The sequence below is a fragment of the Dromiciops gliroides genome, chromosome 2 (genome assembly GCF_019393635.1).
Source record: "Dromiciops gliroides isolate mDroGli1 chromosome 2, mDroGli1.pri, whole genome shotgun sequence".
In the NCBI taxonomy this organism is placed as follows: Eukaryota; Metazoa; Chordata; class Mammalia; order Microbiotheria; family Microbiotheriidae; genus Dromiciops; species Dromiciops gliroides.
The window spans coordinates 655,221,462-655,248,788 of record NC_057862.1 but is presented as its reverse complement, the minus strand read 5'-3'; the positions used below and the strand labels follow the sequence as shown (position 1 = coordinate 655,248,788).

General features: G+C 43.1%; 3 protein-coding genes across 4 annotated transcripts in view; all 3 read right to left on the bottom strand.

The window, feature by feature from the left end:
- Nucleotides 1–1,534: 1,534 nt before the first annotated feature.
- The window catches only part of LOC122742883 (carbohydrate sulfotransferase 6-like), a 27,839-nt gene continuing 2,046 nt past the window's right edge, over nucleotides 1,535–27,327 (bottom strand). The window contains exons 1-2 of one of the 2 annotated variants that reach the window (XM_043987452.1): nucleotides 15,701–15,877; nucleotides 1,535–3,131 (exon numbers count right to left, since the gene is read on the bottom strand). In XM_043987452.1, coding sequence (XP_043843387.1) covers nucleotides 1,922–3,118 — 1,197 coding nt within the window. In that variant the 5' untranslated portion in view covers nucleotides 3,119–3,131; nucleotides 15,701–15,877 and the 3' untranslated portion in view covers nucleotides 1,535–1,921. Of the gene's footprint in view, nucleotides 3,132–15,700; nucleotides 15,878–27,327 lie in introns of those variants that run through there. The other variant, XM_043987451.1, reaches the window with a different exon arrangement.
- Nucleotides 5,312–5,793, bottom strand: LOC122742885 (ubiquitin-conjugating enzyme E2 L3-like). Its single transcript, XM_043987454.1, is given in 2 exon segments — nucleotides 5,312–5,434; nucleotides 5,436–5,793. Coding segments are annotated over 2 exon segments (465 nt in total). The 5' UTR covers nucleotides 5,778–5,793.
- Nucleotides 20,797–27,327, bottom strand: part of TMEM231 (transmembrane protein 231) — a 25,509-nt gene continuing 18,978 nt past the window's right edge. Inside the window, exons 5-7 of the mRNA XM_043987453.1 lie at nucleotides 26,226–26,307; nucleotides 23,373–23,478; nucleotides 20,797–22,965 (exon numbers count right to left, since the gene is read on the bottom strand). Coding sequence (XP_043843388.1) covers nucleotides 22,785–22,965; nucleotides 23,373–23,478; nucleotides 26,226–26,307 — 369 coding nt within the window. The 3' untranslated portion in view covers nucleotides 20,797–22,784. The remainder of the gene's footprint in view (nucleotides 22,966–23,372; nucleotides 23,479–26,225; nucleotides 26,308–27,327) is intronic.

Genomic DNA, 27,327 nt, shown 5'->3' with positions numbered 1-27,327 from the left:
CTTGTTTAATACCGTGCTTAACAAACTTTATCACCAGGGTTGTGGAGGGAATGGAAGTGGGGTCTTTAGCCACAGGGAAGAGAGTATATCAAATGATGGTATTACAAAAAGAAACAGAGCCCCGGGGTGGATGATTAAGATTTAGAAGTAGAGGGGGCAGCTAGGTGGCGCAGTGGATAAAGCACCGGCCCTGGATTCAGGAGGACCTGAGTTCAAATCTAGCCTTAGACACTTAACACTTACTAGCTGTGTGACCCTGGGAAAGTCACTTAACCCCCATTCCCTGTGCAAAAAAAAAAAAAAGTAGAGGAATTATATGGATAGTGGAATGAGAAGAGTCCACACATAATAAAATAAAAAGAGAGATTGAGAGAAAAGACCCTATTTGGACTCTTCTCAGAGCCCTAGAGACAGAGAGTGAGTCTAGTTGCAAGCCCCACAACTTTGTTGCCGGAACCTCACAGCAGGGGGCCACCCGACACACAAGTCTCTGAGGAGCCAAGACCCTGGGCCTTAGGCCCAAGCACTATAATTTATAGTGAAAGTGATGCCTGAGACTCAGTGAGTTTAAAGTGACTTGCCCATGGTCTACAGCTTTGTTGTTGACTTGTTTCTCAGTCATGTCTGAGTTTGACATTTCCTTCTCCAGCTCATTTTACAGAGGAGGACCCTGAGGCAAACAGGGTTAAGTGACTTGTCTGAGGTCACAAAGCTTCTGAGGCCAGATTTGAACTCACAAAGAGTAGTACTTCCTGATACCAAGGCCAGGAATCTATTCACTATCCCACAGTATAGATAGGATAATTCTAATGAAATGATAAGATATTTCTGAATGAAAAGAATGTAAAGGAATGAGAAAATATGAAATAATGCAAAAGAAGTTAGAACTAGAAATACAACATATCCATTGACTAAAATTATATAAAATATATGCATTTAGACATGTTAATGTACAAAGAGAGGAAATAACAATAAATACCTTCATAGAGACAGCTAGGTGGTACAGTGCACTGAGTGCTGGACTTAGAGCTGGGAAGATCTGAGTTCAAATCTTGCCTTGGACAGTTACTAGTTGTATGACTAAAAGAACCAATTAGTCTTTCTTAACCTCAAGTGTCTTCATCTGTAAAATGGGAAGGATAATAGCACCTACCAGCCAGGTTTTGGGAATTGAAGGAGATAATATATACAAACCTCTACAAATCTTTTCTTTTTTTTTTTTTTTGTCGGGGTAATGGGGGTTAAGTGACTTGCCCAGGGTCACACAGCTAGTAAGTGTTAAGTGTCTGAGGCCGGATTTGAACTCAGGTACTCCTGAATCCAGGGCTGGTGCTTTATCCACTGTGCCACCTAGCTGCCCCCCTCTACAAATCTTAAAGCAATATATAATTACAAGTTACTATTATTATTAACTTGGACATGAAAATGTATTCTTTATTGAAATGGTTTCAAATATGTGTTCAATTTTTTCATTCATCAAAGTTAAATTCATAATTAAAATAAGTCATGTGACTCAATTTCTCTACTGGTATGCTATAGGCATATAGTACTCCGGTGTCAAACAGGAGAATAGGATGGAGACTGGGGGGGGGGAGGAGAAATAAAAGGTTTGGCCAACTGAAAAGGAGTCAAAGAAAAATTAATAATAAGAGGGAAAAATCAGTGGTGTTTTGGAACTTTTTTAAAAAATCCATTCAGTTATAAAAGTCAGGTATTGTCTGCATAAAACTGTTCCCAGCATCAGCAAATCTGAGTACTAGTGGAGAAAGTTCCCTCCCCTTTCTAGATTATCCAGCTTTTCTCTCGGAGACAAGCCCTCCTTGCATTTACAGGAGGTGGGGAAGGATCCGGGTAGCTGACGATCTTCCAATGTCCATAAATAAACACTTCCCAGGTGTCCAGGAAGGACAGGCTTTGGGTCCTACTCCTCTGGAGTGTGGGAGGATGCCAGTGAGGTCCAGCTGAACTTGCTCTTTCCCTGGGGCAGTACTAAATCCAAAGTGAGGTCCTTCTGTTCCTTCTCAGAGTCAACTGGCCGATAGCCCAGCACCCGCAGGGCGCCAGCGCACAACTCTTGTACCCGATGGATCTTTGGGAAGGGGAGCGCATGGCGCCAGGCCTGGGAGACGTTGAGGGCATCCCGGGAGGTGATCTTGAAGGCCTCTTTCAGCTGGCCAGGCCCCTGGCCGTGCGTAATGTTATAGATCCAGTCCTCCAACTGGGGAGTGATGCGAAGGCCGGCGAAGTCATACATGCCCTGGATCTCAGCCATGGGGTTGCGAACCAAGTCCTCGAAGCGCACCAGGCGATAGCGGCCCTGCAGGAAGGGCGGCGGCTTCTGCATGGCCACCTCGGTGATGCGCACGTGGCTGCGGCACACCTCCTGCACCACCCGGAGCCCGGGGTCCGCCTCCACCCACGTGCCGTTGGTGCCCAGCACGATGCCATTATCCCGAGCCAGGGCCTTGGCCGACTGCTCGCGGGACTTGAGCACAGCTCGGGGGTCCCGGACCAGGTGAATGATGTGCAGGTTGAGGGAGGGGTCAGTCAGCAGCGGGTAGAGCACCTGCAGGTTGAAGAAGCGCACCTCCTTGAGCACCACGTGACTGTAGGATTGGCAGGCCTGGGCCACGGCCCCGAAGGGCTGCCGGCCGCACCGGCTCTTGCACGCGGCCTCGCTCGTGATGTCCTCCCTGCGGAAGGCGCTGCAGGCTGGCGGGGAGCACAGGGCCCGACTGACGGCCCACTGGAAGAGGTCAGACAGGTTTCGGTACCAGGGCAGGTAGGCGCTGAAGACATTCATGTCACAGAGGAAGACGGAGCGCACCAGGTCGCGCACAGCCATGTGCAGCACCTCGGCCTTGCTCTGGGAGAGGGTCACCCACACATGCCAGGCTGGCTCCATCAGGTAGAAGACGTCGGGGTGCTGGCTGAAGAGCTGGCCCACAAAGGAGGAGCCCGAGCGCCAGGAGGACAAGATCAGCACGTGCACGTGGGCCGGCTTCTCCTTGAGCGAGGGCAGCAAGTGGTTGTGGTGACCGTACAGGTAGAGCAGGAGGCCCATCTGCACCATGAAGAGGACGGCCATGGTGGTGCTGGAAATACGGAGCCAGGCCATGGTGGCACGGGGCCTAGGGAAGAAGCGAGGGGTTGTCAGCCTCCACAGTCATCCCAACCCCCCTTATCCCCAATCCAGCCCTTCAGGGAAGTTTAGGAATGATCCATCCTCTCGGGCACCTGTTTGCCCCTTAGTGATTTAGAGAGGATCTTACCTAATTATCCAGGACTACTGGAAAGTCTAACCTATACTGTTAGTATCCATAGTATTGTCACCATATCATCTATACGGTTAGTAAAGAAAGCCAGTCTATAGAAAGAGCCTAAGCATTCATAACTGCATTTAAATAACAATGAAGAAAAAATAATAATAATGAAGAAAGCAAAGGCCTCTTTAAGAGGAGAGAATGAGGCTCCGAAAAGTACCCCAAGAGCTATTCCTAAGGAAGCACTAGGGATGATTACCACATAAACTCACCTCCTCCAGTATAAATTGCATAAGATCAGGGAAATGTGTTCTCTCTACCTCGCAGGAGTCCTGGGCATATAAATGGTACCAAACAAACGATGAATTTAGGTGAATAGAATTCATTGGGCCTGCCAAATGAATGCTTGGAAAAATGGGAGTGTGTTCCTTGCCTAATTTCAACTCCCTGAGCAAAGGGCTAGGGGAATTACTGAACTCCTAGCATGCAAGGGGAATACCATGACCACGTCTTAGAGGTATAATTACTATATCCCTCTCCCAGGTCCACCGTAAGTCAGGCTCTCAGCTTTCCCTCTGCCCTATGAGACTACCTAATGAGGAATTTTAATTGTTTGTCAGAATAGCTAGGTACATCAGTGAATAGAGTACTGGGCCTGGAGTCTGGAAGACCTGAGTTCAAATCCAGCCTCAGATATTTGCTAGCTGTGTAGTCCTGGGCGTGCCACTTAACCACTGTCTGCTTCAATTTCTTCATCTGTAAAGCAGGGAGAATTAAAGCCCCTATTTCCCAAGATTCCTGTGAGGATTAAGTGAGATATTTGCAAAGCCCTTTGTGACTTGTTCCAGAAGTCTTAATGTAGCTCTAAGCCTCCACAGCCCTGTATTTTAGCTGGGATTCAACCTCAGGTCTTCCTGACTCCAGTTTCCAGTGCTCTGTTCATTATGGAATGCCACATTGGACTTGGAGTCAAAGGATATGAATTTAAATCCTGAAGCGGTCACTTTATTACCCATATAACCTTTAGGTAAGTCACTAAAGCCTGGTTAGACAGTTTCCTCATCTGTAAAATGTTGAACTAGGATTCTCTAAAGTCCTTAGCTGCTCTAGAAATTCAGGCTGTACTCTTTTTTTGTTTTTGTTTTTGTTTTTTGCAGGGCAATTGGGGTTAAGTGACTTGCCCAGGGTCACACAGCTAGTAAGTGGCAAGTGTCTGAGGCGGGATTTGAACTCAGGAACTCCTGAGTCCAGGGCTGGTGCTTTATCCACTGCGCCACCTAGCCGCCCCAGGCTGTACTCTTAAGCATAAAACAGTGGATCAAATGAAATAACACATACAGGGGGGCAGCTGGGTGGTGCAGTGGGTAAAGCACCAGCCTTGGATTCAGGAGGACCTGAGTTCAAATCCAGCCTCAGATACTTGACATTTACTAGCTGTGTAACCTTGGGCAAGTCACTTAACCCTCACTGCCCTGCAAAAAAAAAAAAAAAAAAGGAAAAGAAAGAAATAACACATGCAAAGCTCTTTGCAAACCTTAAACCTGGATATTTGTTGTTGTTGTAGTAGGGCTCCTGTATCTTATAGTCTTCCAAACATATGCCATGCTCATTCCAAAGTCCTCGCTCACATCTTATTCCTGTCCCCTCTCCTCTCCAAATTCTATCTATCCTTCAGTGACCAACTAGTACATGTCTCACCTTCTCCATGAAATACTCTCTCAGACCATTACAACCTATTATGACGTGTTATTTTCCCCTTCTTACATAGCACTCATTTGGGAGACATAATAATATTATTTTTTTTTTAGATTGAAGCAGTGATTTTTAAAACAAAGAAATCAGAACTAGAACATCTTAAATTTTTAATCCTTTCTTTACAGGTTTACCTAGACCACTTTTGATTAAGAAAACGGTAGGAAGTTAGTAACTGCCACAAGTTAACGCCAGGAGGTGGCCCCTGTCAATTTCCCAGAGTCCTGGTTGCGGGGTGTTGGAAATGCACTGCTTTAGATCTCCACTCACCCTGCTTGGAATCAATCCTGGAAGATTTAGTCCACGGGCCGCTTTTCCCCATATTTCTTTGTAAATTCTTCAACGTTCTTACAGAAATTTTTACGGTCCTTAGAGTACTCTTCAGCTGGGTCAGCCCGAAAGGGGTGTTAAGGCTGGGGGGTCGTTCACCAGTGCTATGAGGAACTGGATGACTTGGTCAGTTTTGGTTGCTGACTTCCAGTTTTCAGCACTAATGACTGACAGACAGACCTGCCCTTTTTCATCAATGTTAGGGTGGTAAATCTTTGTTGTAAATGTGATCTTAGGTAGTTTGAATGGATACTCTGCTGGGAAGTTGATTTCAATTCTGAAGGCTCCCTTGTCATATGGAGGGTTGTCAGGAATGATGAGCCCTTGCCAAGTCAATAAATTAGCTTCATCAACCTGGATGTTACGGAATTTTTTCATCCCACACTTGCGGATTTCTTCCAGCTCCTTCATCAGCCTCCTGCTGGCCGCCATCTTGGGTCTGGTACTACTGCTGTCCCACAATGCATCTCGGCCCATAATCATATTATCTTACATTGTTTATTTCACCATTTCAGATGTGGTATGTTTAGCCTTTCCAACTAGTGAGTAAACTTTGAGGCAGGTGCTGTCTTCTCTTACATCTCCCAAAGTACTTAACACAGTATTTAGGCATGAGATAGACATTCAATAAATATTCATTTCCTCTTCATTCTGCCAAAACTGCTCTTTCCAGTGTTACTAATGATCCAGTAAATGCCATATCCAATGGTCCTTTTTCAATCCTCATTCTCCTTGGCCTCTCTGTAGCCTTTGATCCTGCTGATCACCTTCTTCTCCCTTGAATACTCTCTTCTCTCAGGTTTTTTTGGGACACTGCTCTCCTAGTTCTCCTCTTACCTATCTAGCTGCTCCTTCTATCATCTTTGCTGGATCCTCTTCCAGGGCATGCCCATTAACTGGAGGTATCTCACAGGGTTCTATCCTGGGGCCTCATCTTCTCTTCTTCCTCTATATTACTTCATTTGGTGATCTCATCAGTTCCCATGGATTTAATCACTATCTCTATGCTGTTGATTCTCAAATCTGCCTATCCTGCCCCAAGCTTTCTCTTTTTTTTTTTTTGCTAGGCAATTGGGGTTAAGTGGCTTGCCCAGGGTCACACAGCTAGTAAGTGTTAAGTGTCTGAGGCCGGATTTGAACTCAGGTACTCCTGAATCCAGGCCCGGTGCTCTATCCACTGCACCACCTAGCTGCCCCCCTGCCCCAAGCTTTCTGCTGATCTCCATTGACCTTTTGGATGTCTCAAACTCAATGTTCATCTTAAACATCTTAGACATTGTAAGCTTCACATGTCTGTAACGATTGGAATGACGCCACCTGCTGGATACTTACTGTAGAAGAGTTCTGCCCATGAAGCGAAGGTCTTTGAGGGCAAGACCAGGAGTCTTTTCTTTGGCGGGGAGGAAGTGACGCAGACTGGTGGGAGGAGGAAGGAAGAGACTGGCGCTGACTCTGGGGCCCTTTCCTGAGGACGCTGGCGGAGAAGGGAGCTAGAAATGTGCTCTCCCTTTAATAGATAGGAATCTAGGCCTTTCTCTCTCTCTTTACCAAATTCTTATTCTCCTTAATAAATGCTTAAAAGTCTAACTCTTGCTAAAGCTTGTAATTGATTGGCGACCACTCATTAGATATTTTAGACAGTTTAGCTAGAATTTTAGCCCTTAACAGATGGCTGACCACGAAGAGGAAAGCTAAACCTCAGTCTTCTTCTGATCTTCTGGTTGGGTAAGAAATTTCCCCTCCCTCTCTCTTTAACTGCTAAGTACTGGTGTACTGGCTGTGTTTTCCTTTAAATTTTTTTCAAATGGACCTTTTAAACTCCCTAATTACCCTATTTTTGATTTTAGTCTGTTTAACCAGACAAATGGGAGATAAGATCATGTTAATGCTTTGTTTTTGTGGATTTTCTATTTTTCTTTTTATTTTTGTTAAAAGAGCCAGCAACTTACTCACACAAGGAAATATCTCTCCCTCTCCCAACCATGCTTTTTCAGAGAAACCTGAAGAGATTCCCGCAGCTTTTCCCAGTTCTAACAGTAATTGTTGCTTTAATTTTGCATGCCTGGAGGCAATGACCCACCCTCTAGAAGCTTTTAATCCCCTAGCACCTGGAGGCAAAGTGGGGGAAGAGGAATCCAGGCCTGAGTTCAAAATCAAGTCTCATTCAAATTGCCCTGGTCCCTCCCCTCCTCTCCAGACCCCACCCTCTACTCCTATGGCCAAGCCCATAGCTTCCCCTGCCTGGGAAGTCCAGAGATCTGATGCGCATGCTCAACTTTCTCTAACTACATTTGCAGCTTCAGGCTCAGCCCTTCCCCAGCCTGGCTGTGCTTCTGAGACAACCTTAGAAAGCCCTTTAAGTTCCACATATGCCCGTTTTGTTCATAATTTTGCTAACCTGCTTTTGTCTTTCATTAGTAATCTTATAAAGCATTTGTATGGTGAAAAGCCCGACAGACAATATAGAGGGGTTAAAGAAGAAAAACTTAAGCTGAATAAGAATGACAATCAACATAGTTCAAGACTCTGCTTCTTTTGGCATGGAAGGGTATATATTGTACAGAAATGTAGAAGCAAGCAGCAAGGTATTGATATGAGTATTGGGGATTTTAGATATCGGAATCAAAAGTGTTCTGAATTCACTCAGAGTAATAGTATCAGTTCAGAGGTTACATAGGATTTCTATGCTATCACATATACATTTTGAAATTAACGGTATGGGTTTATTTTCATAGAGATTTTCATGCTTTTGAGATTGTGTCTTATACTTAGTTTTTAAAACAAGGAGAATATTTGTAAAAGCTTTTTATAGTCATGCGATCAAGTTTATATTTTGTAATACTCTTATTAATATTAAGTTCATATTCATTTAGATTTCCCTAGTTTGAATTTCATTGTCTTTTATTATTCCACGTGTATTTTCTTCTATTCATTCATCTATCTAATTTTGAAACATGGTTTTGATTTCATAATACAATGTTAATTCTAGGAGTATTGTGCTCCCATATTCTGAGTTGTTTGTTTTTGCTATTTTTTCTCAACTGATTATTTGATCAAACTCTTTAAAGTATTTCCCTGGCAAATTGGTTGCCATGGCAAGTGTAAATTGATTCTAGAAGTATTATTTTTGATAAGCATATTCCAAAAAAAAAAAAAGAGGGGAACATTTGTAAAAGTTTTCTTTGTTCAAAAAAAAAAGTTTTCTTTGAGATTCTGTTGTGATTTAACTTGTATTTAAATATGTTCTGATTTTTCACAAAAGTAATTGTATACTAAGTAAAAAAAAGGGATATTATTTGAAATTGTTGCATAATTATATATTATATTCTGAGTTATCAGATGCCAGTTGGCCAAGATGCCATCCAATCACAAGAGGAATACATGCAAGAGCAGACACTGAACTGTCACATGAGGGGAGACATGCATGAAGTCAAGGTATGGCCGAGGGAACGGCTTTTGACAAATGTTGAGGTTGGATTCTCTTGGTTTAATATTTTATTCTCTTTTTCCCCACAATATTGTACAGATGGCTGGAAGTATTCATCCCACCCATCTCACTTCTACACCTGGCTTCTATGCTCCCTCCTATATGCCTGATGCCATGGACCATCTCAATCCCATGCATCTGATTAAGTCTGACTCAGTTTCCTCCAATATGTTCGGTGGCATGGACATGTATTCCATCCACCTATTTTAAGCCTGGCATACTGCATGGAGAGTACATATTGCTCAAGTGTGGGAATGCTCAAATCCCATCATTTCTCTGTTCTTTTATGGTAACCCCCATAATTATCTCAGGTGTCATGATAAATACAGTGTTGAATTTGGCCTTGACACCTGTTACCAATTATATTAGATTTTTGAATTTCTCATAATGGCATGAGGATAATTAGGCAGATGATGCAAAAAGTGATAAAACAAAGATAAAAATTATTTTTATTAATTAATATCACAGCAATTGTCTTCTCAATTACCCTCCATAAGGGGGGGACTATAGTAATATTATAATTTTAAAGAATGTTTCAATTTTTGTTTTATTATATGTTTCATGTGTAACAACTAAGATTCTGAATTCCCTTAGACATGTTTTTGAGAACTTTCATTGTTTGATTTGATTATTGACAAAGCTATTGTAAAGTTGTGTTAAGCTCAATTTTGTAGGAAGTTTTCCTGGCTGATTACCAGCATCCACACATCAACCCCTGAAAAGATTTCCATTCCAAGACTACACCTAGAAGACATCTAAGAAAAGACTTTCAGAGACTTTAAATGAACAGTTTTGATTTGTTGTTTTTGTTGTTTTTTTTTTTCTCTTTCTGTTATAATATACACCATCTGTAACATGTATTCTCTGCAGAGGCCCTCCCTTTGCAAGACTAATGTCAAAGCGTCGGTTCATGAGGACAAAAAAAAAAAATCGCCCCTCTGGACAAAACTTTCCTCTCTTCCTTTTCTATATTGTTGTTCACATATTATTAGTTAGCAATAGTTATTATATTGTTTTTACTGTTTCGTCAAGGAAACATTTTGTTTCTTGAGGAACAACAGGGGGGACTGTAATGATTGGAATGACGCCACCTGCTGGATACTTACTGTAGAAGAGTTCTGCCCATGAAGCGAAGGTCTTTGAGGGCAAGACCAGGAGTCTTTTCTTTGGCGGGGAGGAAGTGACGCAGACTGGTGGGAGGAGGAAGGAAGAGACTGGCGCTGACTCTGGGGCCCTTTCCTGAGGACGCTGGCGGAGAAGGGAGCTAGAAATGTGCTCTCCCTTTAATAGATAGGAATCTAGGCCTTTCTCTCTCTCTTTACCAAATTCTTATTCTCCTTAATAAATGCTTAAAAGCCTAACTCTTGCTAAAGCTTGTAATTGATTGGCGACCACTCATTAGATATTTTAGACAGTTTAGCTAGAATTTTAGCCCTTAACATGTCTAAAATTGAACTCATCATCTTTTCCCCAAACCCTCCCCAGTTCCTACTTTCCCTATTACTCTAGAGGGTATCACCATTCTCCCAGTTCCTCAGGATCACAACCTATGAGTCATCCTTCACTATCTCTCACCTCCCCATATTCAATCTGTTGCCAAGGCCTGTCTATTTCATCTTTGCAAAATCTCTTGAATATGCCCTCATCTCTCCTCTGACACTATCACTTCTCTGGTACAGGCCCTCATCACCTCATTACCCAGACTATTGAAATAACCTGCTGGTGGGTCAGCCTGCCTCTAGTCTATTCCCCTCTCTGATCTATCCTCTGTTCAGCCAGCAAAGTAATCTTCCTAAAGCACAGATCTGATCATGTTAGCCTCCTACTCAACATACTCCAGTGACTTACTATTACCTCCAGGATCAAATATAAAATCCTCTTTTTGACCTGAAAAGCCCTTCAGAACCAAGCCCCCTCTTATACCTTTACTCCCCAACACATATTCTTTGATCCAGTGTCATTGGTCTCCTGGCTATTCCACAAAGAAGGCACACTGTACCTTTTCTCCCATGCTTGGAATGCACCTCATCTCCATCTCCTGGCTTCCTTGGTCTCCTTTAAGACCCAACTAAAATCCCATCTTATACTGGAAGCTTTTCCCAACCCCTCTTAATTCTACTGTCTTTCCTCTTTTTAATTATTTCCTATTTATCCTGCACATAGCTTGTTTTTACTTATAGGTTTGCTTGTTATCTTCCCCATTAGACTGTGAGCTCCTTGAGGGCAGGGACTGTCTCTTACCTCTTTTTGTATGGTATCCAGCAACAGTACCTGGCACGTAGTAGGTGCTAAACAAATGCTTATTGACTAGTGACTGACTTGTTGCATTCAGCAACAATACTAGAAACAGCACTGGTTTTGAAAACAGAGATCAGCCATAACTTGAGGCAAATAATTTACCTCTCCGAACCTGTTTTCTCATCTGTAAAATTAGAGGATTGGGCCAAATCATCTCTAAGCTCCCTTACAATTATAAACATATAATCCTAGGAAGCCAAAGATACTACACTTGATAGGTTAGAGGGTGAGAAATAAAGGGGAAATGGTCCTTCTTTAACAGCAAAAGGATTCCTATTTAGACAGGCTTGTAAAAGTTTATAGTATCTTCCAAACAACATTCATTACTCTGTCCTCACCCAGGAGACAGGGTAGCAGTGAGTTACTGTTCTCCCTGTTTTACAGATGGGGAATTTAGAGCACGAAGAGAGGGTTGATTTTTTTTTTTTTTTTTTAGGCAATGGGGGTTAAGTGACTTGCCCATGGTCACACAGCTAGTTAAGTGTCAAGTGTCTGAGGCCGGATCTGAACTCAGGTACTCCTGAATCCAGGGCCGGTGCTTTAACCACTGCGCCATCTAGCTGCCCCCAAGGGTTGATTTTTGATAAGCAAGAGCTGCAGTGCAGATCTGTGGATTCTTCATTTACCTGCATGCTCCCTAAGACTTGAGACAGCTTGTGGTAGGAGAGTAGGAATAGTGCTAGCCCCCAAATCAAGAAGACCTGAGCTCAAATCCAAGCTCAGATACTACCTAGCAAGTCACTTAACCACTTCCTGTCTTGGGTTTCTCATCTGTAAAATGGTGATAATGACATGTATAGCTCATATCAGATTGTTTGCTGTCTTGGGGAGGGGGGAGAGAAGGAAGGGAGGGAGAAAAATTTGAAACTAGAAATCTTATAAAAACAAATGTTATGGGGTAGCTAGGTGGCACAGTGAATAAAGCACCAGTCCTGGATCCAGGAGGACCTGAGTTCAGGTCTCACCTCAGACACCTGACACTTACTAGCTGTGTGACCCTGGGTAAGTCACTTAATCCTTATTGCCCTGCCCGCCCCCAAATGTTGAAAACTATCTTTATATGTAACTGGAAAATAAGAAATACTTTTATGATTTAAATAAATGTTTAAAATGGTGATAATGTTAGCACCTACATCTCAGGGCTGTTGGAAAGATAAACAGATAATATTTGTAAAGCACTTTGCAAACTTTAAAGAATCATATAAATGCTAGCTATTGTTATGTTTAAAACTTCCTTGTTCCTCAGTAAACCTCTGCCCTTCTGGTTCTTGTCAGTTTCTATGGCTCTGCCTCTCACAGCCCTAGGACAAAATCTGAGGGAATGGAATGCAAAAGCCAAGTACAGGTGCTGGACTCAGAATCCTCTCATCTTGGTGTCAATGGGCAGGTAGGTCTCCAAGATCAGGAATTCCAAAGTTTAGCAAGAGAGGATTGTAGCGAAGGAAGCAGCAGCCTCGGAAGGTCATAGCAGGGGCAAATCATTGTCTGTGGGGGCTATACCATAAGACAAAGGAATAAACCAGGGAGAAGAGGAAAAGGAAGGAGGAGGAGAAAGGGGAAGAAAGAAAAGAGGGTGGGCAGAAAAGGAAGATTGAATAGCAGAAAGCCAAAGAGGGAGGGAGGAAGTAGAGCAAAAGTTGCTTGAGGTGAAGTATAATAAAGTGTCATCAGCAATGGGGTCAAGTGTCATTAAGAACCACCCAATCCGGGCAGCCAGGTGGTGCAGTGGACAAAACACTGGCCCTGGATTCAGGAGGACCTGAGTTCAAATCCAGCCTCAGACATTTGACACTTACTAGTTGTGTGACCCTGGGCAAGTCACTTAACCTTCATTCCCCTGCCCCCCCCCCAAAAAAAAGAACCACTCAATCTTTGTCTCTAGTGATCTAACAGAAAGAGAATTTGCTTATACCTGTGCCAGGAACCTGGGAGGAATCAGAGCTCTCTAAGGGTTAGCCAGGAAGTAGGGTCTCAGGAAAGATAGAAGAGGGATACCCCAGCTGCTGTGGGTTACAGACCTATTGAAAAGAGAATGTAAAGAAAGCCTCAGGTAGGACAGCCTTTGGGGTTTGGTTGCGAGTGCTGTCTCCTTCCCTGCCTTGAATCATTTCTTTTTTTTGGTCAGGGCAATGAGGGTTAAGTGACTTGCCCAGAGTCACACAGCTAGTAAGTGTGTCTGAGGTCGTATTTGAACTCAGGTCTTCCTGAATCCAGGGCCAGTACTCTATCCACTGTGCCACCTAGCTGCCCCGAATCATTTCTTTACAGACCTTATTTAAGGCAACTGGACACATCTGCCTTCTATCCACTCCTAATATTGATACTCATTTAAAACCTGATAAATCAATCTCCAGCCATCAGGACTCCTAGAGATACAGAGGGATAGCTCAGTCTTAACAGCAATCCCCTCCACTCCCTGACCCCCTAATCTCCCCCACACTCAAGACACACACAAAAGCAAGGCAGTGCCCAGGACTCTTGATCCAGTGTACACAGGTGCAGACAATGTAGTACCAGGCTCAGAAGATACTAGGTAGGCTTCTCCTTCCTGGCTCTGGCACTTACCTCAGTGGCTTGAGATAAAACAATCCCTTCCCTTTCTGGGTCTCAATTTTCCCATTAATGGGAATCTTTGCTTTCCTTACTTATCTCTATCTACTCACTACCTTTCCCAACCTCACCATACAGGGATTTTTTGTTTGTTTGTTTGGTGGTGGTGGTGGTGGGGTTTTTTTTTAGAGGACTCCAGTCAATATTTGCAAAGTTTGTATGGATATAAACCATATTGTTTTAAAGTTCCATTTCCAGTGAAAATGGGTATACAGAAGCATCAAGAGAATCTCTGTAAGTGTCCACAATCCTATCTGCTCTTTGTGACCCAGCTCCCAAATTAAGCTTTTATCAGGAACTGATAAACCTTCCAAGGACACAAATCATGAGATCTTTCCAATCTCACATTTCCTGGTGGGGGACTTAAAGAAGAGTCATGTAGGGTTGATTCTCTTCACCCAACATGGCAACCTGGAAGAAAGCACTGGTTATTACTTTGAACTAAAGAGAGAGTGCATGAGGCAGTGGGGAGTGCCTTTGCATACAAGCAAAATGCACCTGTATTCAGTTCTGGGCCCCCAGATGGCCCCAGAAAGGCGAAAACCAATCTTCTGTCCATAGTGTTTATGTAACTTGCCCAGAGAGAAGTTACAGTCTTGACCTGCTTTGGGAGTGCTGAAATCTAATTTGCCTAGTCTTGGGGCTAGTTCTCATCTGTGATCTGTCCTCCTAACAACCTGACCAGTTCAGGCCAGTTCCCCATTTCTGTATAGACCAGTGGGGCTCCTACACAGATATTCCCACTCTCCTTAAAACATATGAAAAAGGTCTCATTTATATCTTCTGCCAGTTATGAATGAGCTCACACACAAAAGGCTAGCTGGGAGAGGGACCCTAGCTTCTAGAAGAGAGGTTCTGCACTGGCTTTCCAGCTGTGCCTAGCACAGAGTACCGTTCTAGGCTCAAACTTAGATTCTTGCCCTGTATATACCACCAACCAGCTGTGTGTTGGAGGATGGCGGGGAGGAAACACTTCATTTTGCTGCGCTTCAGTTTTGCTACCTGTAAAGCGATGGGGATGGACTAACGATTTCTAAGATTCGTTCCAGTGGAAAGGGAAGTACTCATGGGCAAGTAACGTTTGTAATTTGCCTTTGCATTTCCAGCGCCTGACTCAGAGTAGACACTCTCAATCACTAGTGAATTGGAAGCCAGCTCTATGATCCCGGGCTTCTATAATTCTGGGAACTAGAATGTAGCCGCACTTTCCAATCGTTAAATACTAGAATTCTCCCAGATATCCTCCGTGATTGTCGGTTCTCTTTCCCGGACTGAAATCGCTGCCGGAATGGGTACCCACTTCACCTCCTGCCAGGGTCTGCCCTTTTCCCCTCTGTCAAAGAGCACTACCGTGTCATCCTGAGGCCCCTGTAGCATAAGAGGACCCCAGGAACAAGCGGTTAGGAGGAAAAGAGTGGGGCATTCCAGACATGGCAAGAGGGAGGAACTCCCGAGCTCAAGGATAGAGGGGATCCTGGAGATCCCCTATGGAGATGTGGGGGAACAGGGAGAAGGGAGAGGATCTCAGTGGAACAGGAATGAGGGGGTCTAGGGAATGAAGAGGGGCAAGGAGAGAAGTGAAATAAATGCCCCTGGGTGCCCAGGGAAGAAATAGCTCCTGGCACTTAGAGGGGAGGAGAAAAAAGGCAGAAGATCCCAGAAGCACAAGAGAAACGAGTTTGGGGCTTATGCGGGAGCAAAGTGAGGAGGGAGAGGCGCCAAAAGGCATAAGGAGACGGGGAAGAAGCGGCCAACGAGGGTGCTGGAGCCCGGCACTTAATACTTAGTAAATTGAACCTGGGAGAAGGCTGAGAGCATCCTCTGATTCAACGCGATCCCGCCCGGAGGAAGGAGGCTGCCGCTTCTGCTCGGTACCCGGAGCTGCCTTCGTTCGCCCCCAGGCCCTCTCCTCAGGGCGGCAGCCCACCCGCCGCCCGCTGCCAGCCTGGCCCCACCATACCTGTTTTCAGCTAGCGGTGCCCGGAGCCCGGGCTGCACCGCTCTGCTCTGCCCTGCCCTCCCCTGTCCGGGGGCCGTGGCGCCTTCTCTGCTGCGTAGCTAGCACAATGAGTGGCTTTCAGACGTGGCCACAGCACCGGCCTGGAGAGGAGGGGACAGGAGGGAAGGGAGCCTGAACCCCTCCCAGCTCCGCCAGCCCGCCGCGAGGTGGGGGTGGTACTCTGTTCTGGGCAGGGAGGGGAGAAGGGCGCCGACGTGGTGTTCTGCCCACCTCCCTCTTAGGATCCTAGATCAGCAGTGCTGAACAGGACCTTAGAGATCACCTAATCCAAATGTATATATCTGAAGAAACTGAGGCGAGGGAGGAAAAAGTGATTTGCCTAATGTAACAAATAGCAGAGCCAGACCTTATGGGTCAAAATCCAAGGCTTTTGCTCCTATGCAAGCGCCTCTCCTAGAATATGCGTGTGTGGATGGAGAGGCCAGGAGCCACTAAGATGTGGCAGGAGACAAGAGGCATAATCTGGGATTTCTTCCCCCCACCAATCACTGCGCAGTGGAGCTGCCCCACTGGAAACATGAGATTTGGATTCTAGCCTAATTCTGCTATTCATCTGCCATGACACTACTTCTGGTTTTGTTTCCCTGTCTGTAAAATGGGGGCTAGTCTTCCGAAGTCACATTCCTCCTTTGACATTCTAGGTCCTCGAAGAAAGGAGCATCAGTGAGTGAGATGAGCAGAACCAGTAGAACATTGTACACAGTATCAACAACATTGTGTGTTGATCAACTGTAATAGACTTGACTCTTCTCAGCAATACAATGGTCCAAGGTAGTTCCAAAGGACTCATGATGGAAAAAGCTCTCCAAATCCAGAAAAAAAGTACTGTGGAATCTAGATGCAGATTGAGCCATATGGTTTCTACTTTTTTTTTTTCTTTTTTGAGGTTTTCCCATTTTGCTCAGATTCTTCTTTCACAGCATGACTAATGCAGAAATATGTTTAATGTGATTGTACATATGTAACCTATATCAGATTGCTTACTGTCTTGGGGAGGGGGGAGGGAAGAAAGGGAGGGAGAAAAATTTGGAACTGGAAATCTTATAAAAAACAAATGTTGAAAACTATCTCTACATGTAACTAGAAAATAATAAAATACTTTCATGATTTAAAAAAAAAAAAGGGGAGGGGCAGCTAGATGGCGCATTGGATAGAGCACCGGCCCTGAAGTCAGGAGGATCTGAGGTCAGATAGGACCTGAGTTCAAATCTGACCTCAGACACGTGACACTTACTAGCTGTGTGACCCTGGGCAAGTCATTTAACCCCAACTGCCTCACCAAAAACAAAACCAAAAATTTTTTTAAAAGGGGAGCATCCGACTTTAGAGCTGGAAGGGACCTTAGAGACAAAATCTAGTACAATCTCTTCATTTTACAGATAAAAAGATCAAGGCAGAGAAAGATTTAAGTCACTTGCCTATAATGACACTGGTAGTATTTGAATACAGGTCTTTCAGTCCGAATATAGTGCTCATTAAGTCACCTCGGAGTTCTAGGTATTTCTCCATTCATTCAACAAATTTACTGAGTGCCTATTATGTGAAAGGTATTGTTCTCTTTTACCATTCTCCCAGAGAATCTGGTATGTATGAGGGAGCATGATCACCCCAACCCCACACCTCAGACTACTAAGGCAAGGGGGAGCTGTGCAAAGGTTATAAAGTCAGCTGAAGAGTACAAAAGGCCCTTGTGAATGAAACAGGAACCCAAAGCAGTCAGTCACTGTAAAGCCCTGAGCCAAGGTGACCTGGAATACGAGCTGCCTTCCAAACCCAAACCTAGCCTGTGAAACAAAACAAATGGTTCCACAGCAAAAAAAAAAAAAAAAAAAATCTGGCAATTTCCACCACCCCATCCATCCAACCCCTCTTACCCTATTATCCAGGCTTCTTCCCTCATTTCTCAAAGGGAAGAAAAGGCAAAACAAAACAGACAACCTAACATGGTCAGTCCCCAAAAGGTGTCTCCTAGAAGAACAAGGCCAGCTAGGGTGGGGAAGGGGGATGTGAAAGGAAATACTACCAAGCAACTGGTTGCTCTGGCTCCCAATGCAGGGGTCAGCTCTTGGACTGTTGAGACCTCAGCTCAGGTCATTAACCTCCCACTCTGGCACGTGCTCTAAGAAGGCCAAGAACTGCTTCTTACACTTATCTCTCCACATTTCTTAGCACAATGTTTAGTGTAAACTGGGTACCAAATACATACTTGTATTTGGTGGAATAAAGGAAATTCCTTGTGAATAAAAGAGCAGGCCTCTGTTACCTTACCAGGACGGATAATTTGAATTTCGTGTAAGATCATTTCCTCACAGAATGCTACTTTTAGGACTCTTCTGTAGCTGAAGTTTAAGGCAACATGGTATAATTAGTGGAAGAGCCAGAGACGCTGACATTGGAGTCTGCACTTCCTGTCCTGCCTACTGCACCAACCACTAGGTTATGACTAGGGGCAAGTCATTTCCCTGAGCCTGGAAATCAAGGGTTATATGTTTATACTACCTACCTCACCCAGGATGTAGTAAAGGACAAATGGAATAATGCATATGAAGTATTTTGTAACCAGAAAGTGCTTAATAAATGCTTGCTTAACTAGAAGGCAATTGCTCAGGTAAATTAGATCACAACCTGTGCACCTGAATTTGGAAGGTAATTTAAACAAAATCAGGTTGGTTGGTTTAGTTTTTCTTAAATTATTATGCGACTGCCTTAAATCTTGGCTTTGCTTGTGGAAACACAATCTTTGAGGTCAATTTAATTTTTTCCCCTTCTCAACTCTGTAAGTCTACCATGTTTCCAGAAGCAGAGTTGTTCCTGCCTTTAAATAATCGAATGCTTCCAAAACAAAGTTGTAATTTTCCAGGCTGTGGCTAGAACATGCCATCAAGCAGATTTAGCTGGAAACTCCCATGTTTGTTTGGGGTTGTACCTGACTGATTCTGCTACTGGCTAATGAATGAACTCCATGGGCCCTAAGCAAGGTCTGAAAAAAGGCTTACACAAAATTTAAGTAAGATTGCAGAAAAGGGTTTATTGGAAAAAAAAATATTCCACAAGTCTGACACATATTTTGAACATTTTAATAATAAAGATACAAAATTAAGGAATGTTTACATAGTTCTTTATAAACCACACAACTTTTGCATTAAATATATATTTTTTTAATTTTAAGAAAGGTCCATAACTCATTACTTAAACAGGCTCTCCCCTATCCCTCCTCCCTTAATGTCTTACTACCCTTTTTCTTATTTGGTTTGAGTCCCAGAAGTTCTTTTTAGATTATATTTGAAAGACAATATAAAATACTTGGGAGTCTACCTGCCAGAACTCATGAACTATATGAATACAAGTATAAAACACATCTCATGCAAATAAAGTCAGATCTAAACAGTTGGAAAAATATTAATTGCTCATGCATAGGGCCAAGCTAATATAATAAAAATGACAATCCTACTTAAATTAACCCATTTAGTGCCATACCAATCATACTATCAAGAATATTTTATAGATCTCAAAAAAATAATAACAAAATTCATCTGGAAGAACAAAAGCTCAAGGACAACAAGGGAATCAATGACTATAGTAATCTAGTATATGATAAACCCAAAGATCCAAGTTTTTGGAACAAAAAGTCATTATTTGACAAAAACCGCTGGGAAAACTGGAAAAAACTATGGCAGAAATGAGGTATAGACCAGAATCTCACAACGTATACTAAAATAAGGTCAAAATGGGTACATAATCTACACATAAAGGGTGATACCATAAGAAAATTAAAGAGAACATAGAATTGTTTATCTGTCAGATTTATGGAAAAGGGAAAAATTTAGGACCAAAGAAGATATAGAAAGCATTACAAAAAGTAAAACAGATCATTTTGATTATATAAACTTAAAAAGTTTTTGCATGAAAAAAACCAATGCAACCAAAATTTAAAAGAAAGCAGAAGACTAGGAAAGAATTTTTGTAACAAGTATGTCTGAAAGGCCTCATTTCTCAAATATATAGAGAACTGGGGGGCAGCTAGGTGGCACAGTGGATAAGGCACCGGCCCTGGATTCAAGAGGACCTGAGTTCAAATCCAGCCTCAGACACTTGACACTTACTAGCTGTGTGACCCTGGGCAAGTCACTTAACCCTCATTGCCCCACTCCCCCACAAAAAAACCCCACAAAAAAATAAAAATATATATATAGAGAGAGAACTGAATTAAATTTATAAAAATACAAGTCATTCCTCAATTGATAAATGGTCAAAGGATATGAACAGACAGTTTTCAAATAAATCAAAGCTATCTATAGTCATATGAAAAAATGCTCTAAATCACTATTGATCAGAGAAATACAAATTAAAACAACTCTGAGGTACCACCTCACCCCTATCAGAATGGCTAATATGACAAAAAAGGAAAATGTTGATCAAGAAGGGGTGTGGGGAAACTGGGATGCTAATCCACTGTTGGTAGAGTTGTGAACTGATTAAACTATTCTGGAGAGCAATTTGGAACCATGCCCAAAGGGTTACAAAACTGTGCATACCCTTTGATATAGCAATACTGCTGCTAGGTGTGTATCCCAAAGACACCCAAAAGAAGAGAGAATAGGACCTATTTGTACAAAAATATTTATAGCAGCTCTTTTTGTCGTGGCTAAGAATTGGAAATCAAAAGGATGTACATCAGTTGGGGAATGGCTAAACAAACTGTAGTATATGATTGTAATGGAATATTATTGTGTTATAAAAAATGACAAGCAGGATGATTTCAGGAAAACCTGGAAAGACTTGCATAAACTGATGTATAGAGAAGTGAACAGAAGCAGGAGAACATTATATACAGTAACAGCAATACTGTTTGATGAAGAACTGTGAATGACTTAATTATTCTCAGCAATATGATGAAGCATACTATCCACCTCCAGAAAAAGAACAGATATTGATTGAACATAGGCTGAAGCATGCTGTTTTTCATTTTCCTTCTTTCCATCTTTTTTCTTTTGTTCGAGTCTTCTTATATGGAAATGTTATACATAATTACACATGTATAACCTATATTTGTTTGCCACCCCAGAGAGGAGAGAGGGGGAGAGGGATAAATAGAATTTGGAACTCAAAACTTTAAATTAAAAATAAAAATGCTTATTAAAAAAAGATTGTATTTAAGGAAAATCTATTCTGGCATTTTTACATTTCTAGATGTTAAAAGAAAGAAGAAAAGAAAAATTTTCCAATATTCCTAAAGTTGTTCAGGCATTTCAGTGCTTGAATAAATTGAAACAGCTTTGTTTTCCCTCTTGTCCAGGTCAGAATTCTGAAAAGATGTGCTTTTGAAATGAGAGTCATTAGTCTTTCCAATAAAGTGACAAATGTTGAAGCAAGGAGCTTCAGGTAACTGTGGAGGCATCGATTACAAGTAGAGGACATCTCTCTCCAAAAAGCAAATTCCTTTGAAGAGTGTATCTGTTCCCTCAGCAGCCAATCTATAAACCCAGTCTCCCTCCTTGTCTGTTTCCAGGCCAACATGTTGAAGGGAAGGTTCATTTTGATCTTGCCGTTGGGCAATGGGGGACCAGAGCTGACAACAATGGCTCTTCTGTTTTTTCCTGTATCGTTGAGAAGCTGGGTTTATGTTCCAGAGAGCACTTGCATTTGGTAAAATCTTCTCCTTCACTGAGGTTCACAGGCTCAGAAATTTACAGCTGAAAGGTACCTCAGAGATCATCTACACAGCCTTCTCTTCACAAACACATTTACAGGTGAGGAAATTGAGGCACAGAGAGATGAAGTGATTTGCCCAAGGTCAGATAGGCAAAAGAAGTAGCAGAGTCTAGATTTGAACCCAGGTCTTTGACTCCTATCTAGCACTGCTTCCACTTCACTCTGCTGTTATTTTTTCTTGTTCTGCCCTCTTCTGTCTCTGTGCCTGTGTTCTCAACATCCCCCTGAAATCCCACACCCCAAGACTCTTTTCCTCCTAGGCCCAATTCCGAATCTGCCTTCTTTAGGAGGACTTCCCTTCTCTTAGCCTCCTCCAATTGATCATAGCCCTTTGCCTGGACTTCTTCTGTGCACCTGTCCTATTCTACCTTGAATCACAGCTATCTGTGTACTTGTCATTCATAAGATCAAGTTCCTTGACAGCAAGGCCTATGTTGTATTGTATTTTCGTACCCGGTGCCTTGTGCCAAGGAGGCTTCTAATCAATGTTTGATTAAATTGAGTTGAGTAAGGGTAGCTAGGTGGTGTAGTGGATAGAGCACCGGCCCTGGAGTCAGGAAGACCTGAGTTCAAATCCAGCCTCAGACACTTAACACTTACTAGCTGTGTGACCCTGGGCAAGTCACTTAACCCCAATTGCCTCACTAAAAATAAATAAATACATGAATTGAATTGAATTGAGTTTCTGAGCTCTCTCTCATGGAAGGTCAAAGAAGATGGGTGGTGTTCAGTCAGTACTGAAGCTGTTAGGTATCAACTGGAAAGAAAAAAGTAGTTGTTACCATAGTAGCCTCTATAGGAACATCTTATGGAATAGTAATGGAATGGAATGAAGTGTCAATCTTCAATTCCAGATTTCAAAGAAAGACTAGTGAACAGAAGATGATGTGAATGAAAACATGGTTAGAAAGCCGATAAGAGGCTTTTAGTTGCCTGCCAAACCAAGGGCAGGGAGGTACCATTCCTGTCCCCAAATCCATGACATACAGACATCTACTTCTAATTAAAGTCAAAGTTCTAAATGGCAGATGTATATGGAAAAAAGGAGTGTCAATGATTTTCATGCCTATCATAAGACAGCCCTAAAGTAATAAAGGGTTTTAAATAGGGATCAAAGCATAATGTACAGCCTCCAGATCCCCAGTCAGGAAAGATGGTTCCCTTTCCAAGACATCAAAATGGCCTATTGTTGAGTCCTCCTCATATTTGTGACCATTGTAAGTTGGTGGCAGAGTCTCATTCCAAAAAGAGATTGTGCAAAGACAGTTTTCAGCAGCTCCCAGTGAAGTAGATGTGGCTGTGCCCCATCCTATTAAGCCAAGTGCTCCTTTTGACTTTCCACCGACCTCACTGAGATCATAGGGATTGTGGTAACCATCTGATTCTGAAACACAAAGATCTTGATTCTTTCAAATATCCAAAGGAAGATAAGCAGAATGCTGACATACTGGATCCAGGCAAACTTGACTGTCTCCCAGAAACCTGGATAATAGGTACCAACTGTTAAGGAGTCACCAAATGTCATACATCAATAACAGAAAGCTAAGGTTTCGTTCCAACAGGAAATAGCCAACATGTTTCAAATATCCATATTAAATGGGGGTAAGAGAAAGAAGGTCAAGATATAAATATGGATGATCCTGACCGAAAAACTAACTACTGAGAGGAAAAAAATGAGGAAATGAAGGGTTTTTTTCCCCCTTAGGGAAAAATGGGTAGAGACCCAGTTATTATTTTAGTGGGACTATAAAAGCATGTAGCTCAATAGGACTCCATCTTTTTGAGCATCTGCCACCACTTAGCATAACTTAGGTATTTCTTCCTTTCCTTTATTATCCAAATAGAAAGCCCACAACAATGCTGAACACTTTGATCTCATCAGGTAACCATCAAAGGATATGAAATGACCTCCAAGGGATATCGCACGATAATGTTAAACATAAATGGTGCTTCTCCAGCTCTTCCCACCATCCAAACAGGATGGGGATCAGCAAAGATTGTGGTTACTGCAAGGAAACCAGGAAGACATCCCTTCAAATGGAATATCCCCTAAAGCCCAAATCCGTTCTCATAGAGGACTCACTACATGTCTGTGTATAGTGCTTGCTATGTCTGGAAGCTATGGTAACAGTAGAAACACCACTGGAAAAAACATCAGCCCCTCAGTAAGGCTCCATGTGCTGAGCTAAACAAAAAGGAATGGTCCCACGAGCCCATCCCCTATAGCAAATGACAAAATCTTGAAGTTCTGCCATAGTGTAAAGGTTTGACATCATTCCATTTGTGCTATTAATGCTAGAAGATCCTGAATGAGTATCTTATGCCCCCGTTATCCATCTGTGAAACATAAACAGCAGCTCCTATTTCCTGAATTATTTTATAGAGAATTTCTAGGAACATTCAGAATGTTCTATGTCAACTATACTTATAAAACCAAGCTAAACTCTTTATTCCCACCCCACTCCCAAATTTGGGGCCCCTCCTCCATTTGCTCCCTCTATTAATGGCCCTTCAAGTCTCTCCTAGTCCCTCCTAGTCCCTCCTAGTCCCCTGAGCTTGCCTGATTTCTCCCTCATCTTTACTTGCTATTCCCTCCCCTTCTCCTCTGATCCAAGCAAACCTCGAATCCTGTTCATTCTACCTTTATAAAGTATTGCATAGCCATCCCCTCTTTCCCTTTCTTGTTGATATCACTCTGGTTCAGGACCTCATTGCCTTACTTAGATTACTTCACTAGCCTCTGATCTCTCCCTTCAGTTCCATTCCATATACTTAAGTGCCTAGTAGGCTTCCACCAGTCTCGGACAACCATGGATCATCGCCGTGAAGAGCCACAGGCCACAGTGTGGCTGTGCAGTCCGATATGGGAGCCGCAGCTCCTGCCACAATGAGGACATTGGAAAACTGCCCTCTCTGTTGCCCGTCAGTTCCTGTGTCTCATTCGTTTTTTTTCCTCCCGAGCTTGAAGGCCCATCTCAGCTGCGCGCAAACTGCTCCTGAGTACTGAACTCCATCAGGTGTGGTCCTTGGCCATCTCCTCCCAGCTGCCGGTGTCTATTCCCAGAGCCCTCAAGTCTCACTTGCATATATCTCTGTAGCGAAGCTGGGGGCGTCCAGCTGGTCTTTGGCCTGAGGCTAACTTACCATAGAGTAGGTCTTTAGGAATGCGCCTGTCTTGCATGCGGTGCACATGACCGAGCCAGCGCAGCTGTCTTTGCACCTACTTTGTGTTAATCTTCCTCATGAACAACTCAGAACATATCACACACCCCTGATCCAAACCTTCCATTGCTCCTCACTGCCTACCCACCGGAGGCCAGACTCCATGCCCTTGGATCCAAGGTTCCTCATGAGCTGGCCATAGCTAACTTGTCTAGCCTTTGCTTACATGATTCCTGTCTGAATCAATTGGATTTTGGACTTCTCTCTCCCTAACTGCATCCCCTGATTTCCCCTCTGCCTCTTGTTCCCTGAGCTTAGAATCAGACTCCCTAAACCTTTTCTGTGGAAATCTTCTCCCTCCTTTAAGAGAAAATTCACCAAAGTCCATATGGAAGGCTTCCCTGACACTGCTGAAATGATATCCCTCTTCTGAACTACGTTATCAGCATTTAGTAAGAAGTTACTACCAGTGCAAAATATGGGAATTACAGAGAAAGGCAAACACATACAAGATACTGACAGTGCCAATGGAGGTGGCCTCATAGCGCCTTTCCTATGTCCCCAAAACAGGTTTGTCTCATACTCCAGCTGTGGATTTATCTCGAGCCCTTTCCTAGTTTCTTTGTTGTCTCATACTTTACTCCTCTCCATGTACTCTCAGCCCAGCTTCACCAGTCTACCTGCTTCTTTGGATAGCCTGTTCTCCATCTCCCAACACCAAGCATCTGCACGGGCCATTCCTTATGCCTGCAGTGCTCTTCCTCTTGATCTGTGCCTCTGTTTCCCAAATCTCATCTTCTTCCATTGGCTGGCTCCTTAGCTGTTAAGTGCCTTCTCTTCAGATTATCTTTCATTTTCTCTGTTTATACCATATATGTGTATGTATATATGTATAAATACATGTACATATACACACATGGATCCATATAGATGGATCTATGTGTATGGATACATATGTATCCATATAAGGTATATGTAATGCTATACAAACCTACATATAACTATATAACTCTCTCTATATGTATGTATGTATATGTATGTATACACACACTATCTTCTCTACTAAAATATAAGTTCCTTGAGGGCAGGGACTCATTTGGTTTGGGGGCATTGTGCTTTTCCTAGTACCCCAAGTGCTTATCACAGTACCTAGAGCATTGTAGGTATTTAATGAATGCTTATTAACTAACAGACTAAACTCCTATTCACTTTGTATCTTCCTCTGTATCTAACACAGTGCCTCCAACATAGCAGGTGTCAAATAAATGCTTGGCAAATGACTAAAAACACCTAAAGTAAGTAATCAGATAGATGCAGAGACTTGTTCTCATTAACCCAAGTGAGCCATACATCTTGGGGTTGTGGTGACAGCTTAGTGGCCAGGCTGGAACGAAGAAGAGGAATTCAAAGAAAGACAAGTGCCCCATCAGCGGTCTCTGTGCTTGCCCTCCCTAGCTGCCCCACATCCATCATCACCAGAATCCACACGGTCCTTTCCCTCCTGGCCCGTGAATGGGCCTCTCTGAAGGTCAGCCCTCCGCCCCTCTGCCCCTCCTTCACCAACAACCCTGGGATGAGACTCGTGACTCACCATTCCTTTTGTGGTATTCATCAACGATTCTCCTTAAGTTATAGTCACTTGCAAAAATGCTCGTCCTATTGATCACAGATACCTTGATACAAAAGGTGATGTAAATGTGAGTACCATGTCTTTGTCCTCAAACTTCTCCCTTCTCCCTCTCTAGGCTTTAAATGACCGAGAGTGGCTCCTAGTCAGTGTGAAAAATGATGTCTAGGTTCTAGCTTGCCATTTGTGATAGACTGAGGACTTGCGGTTCTTCATTCTTATTGCATATTCTTTTGTTTGTCTGTCTGTTTTTAGTGAGGCGATTGGGGTTAAGTGACTTGCCCAGGGTCACACAGCTAGTAAGTGTCAAGTGTCTTGAGGCCGGATTTGAACTCAGGTCTTCCTGACTCCAGGGCCGGTACTCTATCCACTGCACCACCTAGCTGCCCCCTTATTGCATATTCTAAGGATGAAATCTATCTAGAAAGCAAAACTCCCTGGCTCTCAAGTTTCTTCGGTCTGGAAGATATATGGAGCTCTTGAACTGAAAGGGACTAGAAAACATATGACTGAACACTCTCTCACAACACATGGATGGCCACCCAACTTTGGAGAGTTTCATTACACTGGCAGTCAAGAAGTTTTTCTTTATGTTTAAGTCAACTCTTACTGTCATTTAGCTCCCTTCAGTCTTTCCTTTGTTGAGAAAAAACAAACAGCTGATTAGCTGCTGCCCCCATCTACTTTAAATCATAAGATCATAGATTTTTAGATACAAAGGTCTTAGAAATCAACAGGTCCAATTCCCTCCTTTTACAGATAGGGAAACTGAGGCCCATAGAGGATGCCTTGCCAAGCTAGGAAATGAATGAGGTAGGATAGAAGCTCAGGTTTTACTGATCCTGAGCTCAGTACTCCACCCACTGATCTGCCTCACTTCCTGTAATGCCTCTCTAGAAGAATCAACTTTTTTTCTTTTTTTGGTGAGGCAATGAGGATTAAGTGACTTGCCCAGGGTCACACAGCTAGTGTCAAGTGTCTGAGGCCAGATTTAAACTCTGGTTCTCCTGAAGTCAAGGTTGGTGCTTTATTCATTGTGCCACCTAGCTTCCCCTGTAATGCCTCT